We start from the raw sequence: 4,134 nt of genomic DNA on the forward strand, positions 1-4,134 counted from the left end.
CCTAATGTAGACCTACAGTTCACTTTCTTTCTCTCCTCTTTTTTATCCACCTCAGTATTTAGACTACTTACGACCACTATGGATCGGTCTGTTCGGCTGGAACTTGCCTCATTTTTTGGAACGACCTTTTTTGTTATATTTTTTTCAGTGGGAGGAGAGCAGCTGCATGCCGTCGTATTATTATTTTCTGCTATTCATACAAAGAATTTAGGAGAGTAATAGTGATCGGTGAGCTACTGTGTAGTAGTAGTACTATGAAAGCTTCAGGCGCTGCAGCTCTCGAGCTGAAGATAAAATAAAGCGTGTATTTATACAGCATACCACAATACATTACACGCATACATGTTCATAAAATAAAATAAAATAGACCAAACATCTTCCACTGAACATACAAACCCTCTATAAGAGGGAGGATCCAGCGTAAAACATACAGGACAGGGAGAGGACAATAAAATGTACCGGAACGTGCACGACACTACACATCGAGCAAGGCAGCAGCAGCCATTCGTTGCAACATATGGCGCCGGTCACGGACCAGCGAAACTGCTGCGAGCATGTTCATCATCTGCAGCAGCAAACAATCTCGCGAACGAACGGCTGACCGACCTTACGTATATGCTTGTTGTGGCCAATTAGGATGAGCACCAAAACAATTCCTAACCTCGTCACTACTAGTAGTAGTACAGCAGTAAACTGAGTAACCGACGGTAAATTATTCTTTCCCTTGACCTGAAGCGACGACGTGCACTGCACCATCCGTGAACAATCTCTGTTGATTTGGCATCTTCCTTTTGGGTAAGATCAGATCTCCTGCTTGACTGTGCCCAGACCCAGCCAAGGTTTCTTCTCCACTCCGGCCGCTTGCTTGGGCGCCTCTACGCCAACAGAGCTGTTGACTTGGTATGGCGCCTTTGCAGTTATCCTGGAATTTGAATGAAAAAAAGGCACAAAAACATGTCACAACTCTGCTTAACTGAACTTGATTCCACAGGTGATCCTGAATGCAACTGTTTCCCATCGCTGAAAATTCGAAAGAAAAAAAGCAACTCAGTTACCTGTCCTTTCTCTTCTCAAGGAACCTGTGGAGTGAATTGCTCCTCGCAATCGGCAGATCTGTTACAGAACAAAAATCAAACACACTTGTGTCTCAGATAAAGTTGTGTGCAACCACCATCATCTTTTTTTCAACTTTAGTTTGTGCAACAAAAGTTTGAATGGGTATGGGCTGCCAAGTAGGGTCGTGCCGTTGTCGGGGGCATTTTATACCACTCACACAAGTCATTGACATGGTACAAAAGTTTGATATCTTACACTGTGTCACTGACACATAAGTCACTGACATGGTGCTTTTTATACCACTCACATCATAATGATGGTAAAAATGTAAATAATCCCCGTTGTCGTCGTAGAACAAGAACTGCAAAGAGGAGGGAGGCTTACCAGAGAGGCTGCTGTGTGAAGGCGTAGGCAGGTTCTGCGTTGGGACAGTGGCACCGGCCTTGTCCACGCCGTCGCCGCCAGGGTTCACGATTTGCAGCAAGTCCTTGACCTTGGTGGCGGGGAACTTGTCGAAGACAACCACTTTTCCACCGTAGAAGATGGTCAGCTGTTGCGCCTCGTCTCCAGCTGCCTCCCTACAGGAATCAAAATGTCTCTGTTACATTTGACAAAATACAGATGACACTTGTTCTTTCTTTCTTTATTTCTTTCTTTTGAGCCGGGTGTGTTATTCTTTCGGTTCACAAGGCACGAACTTGCTTTTTCTTCGTCACCAATTTACCAGGAGCAGTGCAGGGACAGTTGCGGATTTCGTTTATTTACCTTGGATTTCCGGCGGTGCGTTTGTCATGGTCTTTTGGCTCCCCGATGGTGGCCTTTGCCGCGTCGCTGGGCTCCTCGGCCGGCGCGTCGAGCGCTGACAGCAAGTTCATGGTGGTCGGCGGCCGTAAAGCTCCTGCTCCTGCGACGACGATGGGCGAGTCTGATAAGCAAAACGGTATTGTTCATTGACGGGAAGTCTAGCTTCGATTGGTGTTCAAGGGAAGCTTAATCATGCATGCATGAAAGAAAACACGACGACTGAGAACTGTTGCTGCCTTACCAGCTGCCGGCGCCGGCGCCATGGCGAGGCCGCCAAGGCCCTGCAGGGCGCCCTTCTTCTCCTTGAGATACTGGCTCAGCAGGCTGCACGTGGCGGCGAAGCTGGTCTTGTCCCTCGCCGTCGCCGGCGCACGTCCAGCCATGGCCGCGGCGCCCTTCTCCTCTCCTCCTTCCCGTCCCGTCCACTTCACCCCCAGCTGGCCAGCTCACCAGCTAGCAGGGACGGGCAATAACCAAAGACGCCGCCTCCCAACTCCAAGTCGCAGCTTCCTCCTCCTCTGCGTGTCAGGACAGAGAGCCTCCGACAAGCTCTCGTGTACTCTTCCCCCCCTCGCAAATGGCCTCTGCCCCTTTAATAGCGCGTGCCAAGGAAACGGCAAGCGGTGGGACGGCGAGCCGTGGGGGCAGGGCACGGGCGGGCCAGCCGGTCGGGGAGGCGACTCGCGTCGCATGAAACACGTGACTGGTGGTCCTCGGGGAATGGGAATGCGGGAGAGCGACGGGTCGGAGGGGCCTCGGTGGCGGTGGCGACGTGATCCGACGGAGGAGGAGGGGCAGGGCAGGGGGCAGGGCAGGCGAGAGGGACCGCCCCGATCGGGCGGAAAGGCGTGCTAGCGACATGTGACGATCTGGGCGGGGGCGCGCGGGGGATTTGACCGGGGCGAGCGTGTGTGTGTGGGATCTTCCGGCGCCGCTGTCCGCCTGTCCCCGGCGGCCGGCCCCGTGGGACGAGGAGAGGACGCCGTGGCAGCGACGGGTGTGGTTCGGGGGCACGGGGCACGGGGCACAGCACAGCGAGAGCCACATTGAGTCGTGTCGTGCATGCTGCCCCGTACCATCGGTTGGTCGACGATCCAGGTCTCAATCTCCGGTACTGTTGGCCACGCTTATCACCTGTGGTGTGTGAGCGTGAGATCCGAAACCATGGAGCGTCCTTGCGCACCGGTGGGTTCAGGAGTGCCACGCACGCTGTCGGCAACGGGCGACGTCGTTCGCTCATCATGTGTCTCGCCTCCGACGATGTGGCATCTCATTTGTCGGAGGTCATACCACATGACCCGCGACCGCTCTCCTGTCGACGGCGATGGCTGATCGCTCGCCGGGCTACGGCCGATCGCCCCGCTGGATGGCGACTGAGGGTGACACAGTACGGTACGGCCGGCCGGTTATCCATGTCTTCTATTCTCTGTCCTTAGTAAATAAATTAAAAATTATTAGTATGTTATATTAGTACTTAGTAATTATGATGGTAGGATTAGTTTTGATAAAGTGCTAATACGTTGATTAGCGCATGTTATGTGTGTTAATTAGGATATTAGTGGTGCTAATTGACATATTTTATTTAAAATTAGTGATTATCATGATAAAATTAGTATTAGTGCATATTTATCAGTGTCTAATTAGTTATTATTATTTTAAAATAATAGATATAATTAGTGAACTATTCTTATCCCATTCACTTTTATCCATTGAGCCAAACAGAAAAATAGCTCATCACATCCATCCAACAAGCATGCATAATATATATCCTTATCCCAGTATCCATAAATACTCATATCTCATCCAACTTCGTCTTCGAACCAAACGTACCCAAAGTGAAGCACCATTCATGTCGTCAATTCCGTTGTCGTAACTCGTAAGCCTTGTAGCCAAGAGCCCAAGGCAGTGAAGATGGAGGTGTCCTTTGGCCGGTCACAAAAGTCAACTTATTCAACTTCTTTTTTCAACCGAAACCGTAACACTATTTTGCAGCCAACTTCAGCCCAGCGACCGGCGCCGGAGATGCAAGGCAATTCACGAGCCTGAACATAAAGCAGCTAAGCACGTGGATCTGGGCCAACTTCAGCCCAGCGATCGGGCCCGGAGATGCAAGGCAATTCACGAGCCTGAGCATAAAGCAGCTAGGCACGTGGATCTGGCCAGATAAAACTGCGTACCTCAAAATACGGAGTAGATTTGAGCAGCAAGAACGATCTGTGTTCGTGTTCCGAATCCAAGGAAGCGCTAGTGCATCCTCGTCAGTCCTCACAGAAT

General features: G+C 50.9%; 1 protein-coding gene across 2 annotated transcripts; it reads right to left on the reverse strand.

Annotated features, from left to right (window-relative positions):
• Positions 1–285: 285 nt before the first annotated feature.
• Positions 286–2,438, reverse strand: LOC136551852 (protein TIFY 10c-like). 2 transcript variants are annotated; one of them, XM_066543396.1, is made up of 5 exons: positions 2,102–2,438; positions 1,822–1,960; positions 1,441–1,634; positions 1,056–1,113; positions 286–922 (listed from the first exon to the last, which is right to left on the reverse strand). In XM_066543396.1, exons 1-5 carry the CDS (start codon positions 2,241–2,243, stop codon positions 802–804), a joined length of 654 nt encoding a protein of 217 aa, XP_066399493.1. In that variant the 5' UTR covers positions 2,244–2,438; the 3' UTR covers positions 286–801. The 2 variants fall into 2 exon arrangements, with proteins under 2 accessions (XP_066399493.1, XP_066399492.1); XM_066543395.1 differs by having other exon boundaries at positions 1,822–1,981.
• Positions 2,439–4,134: the final 1,696 nt, after the last annotated feature.

The sequence above is a fragment of the Miscanthus floridulus genome, chromosome 4 (genome assembly GCF_019320115.1).
Source record: "Miscanthus floridulus cultivar M001 chromosome 4, ASM1932011v1, whole genome shotgun sequence".
Classification (NCBI taxonomy): Eukaryota; Viridiplantae; Streptophyta; class Magnoliopsida; order Poales; family Poaceae; genus Miscanthus; species Miscanthus floridulus.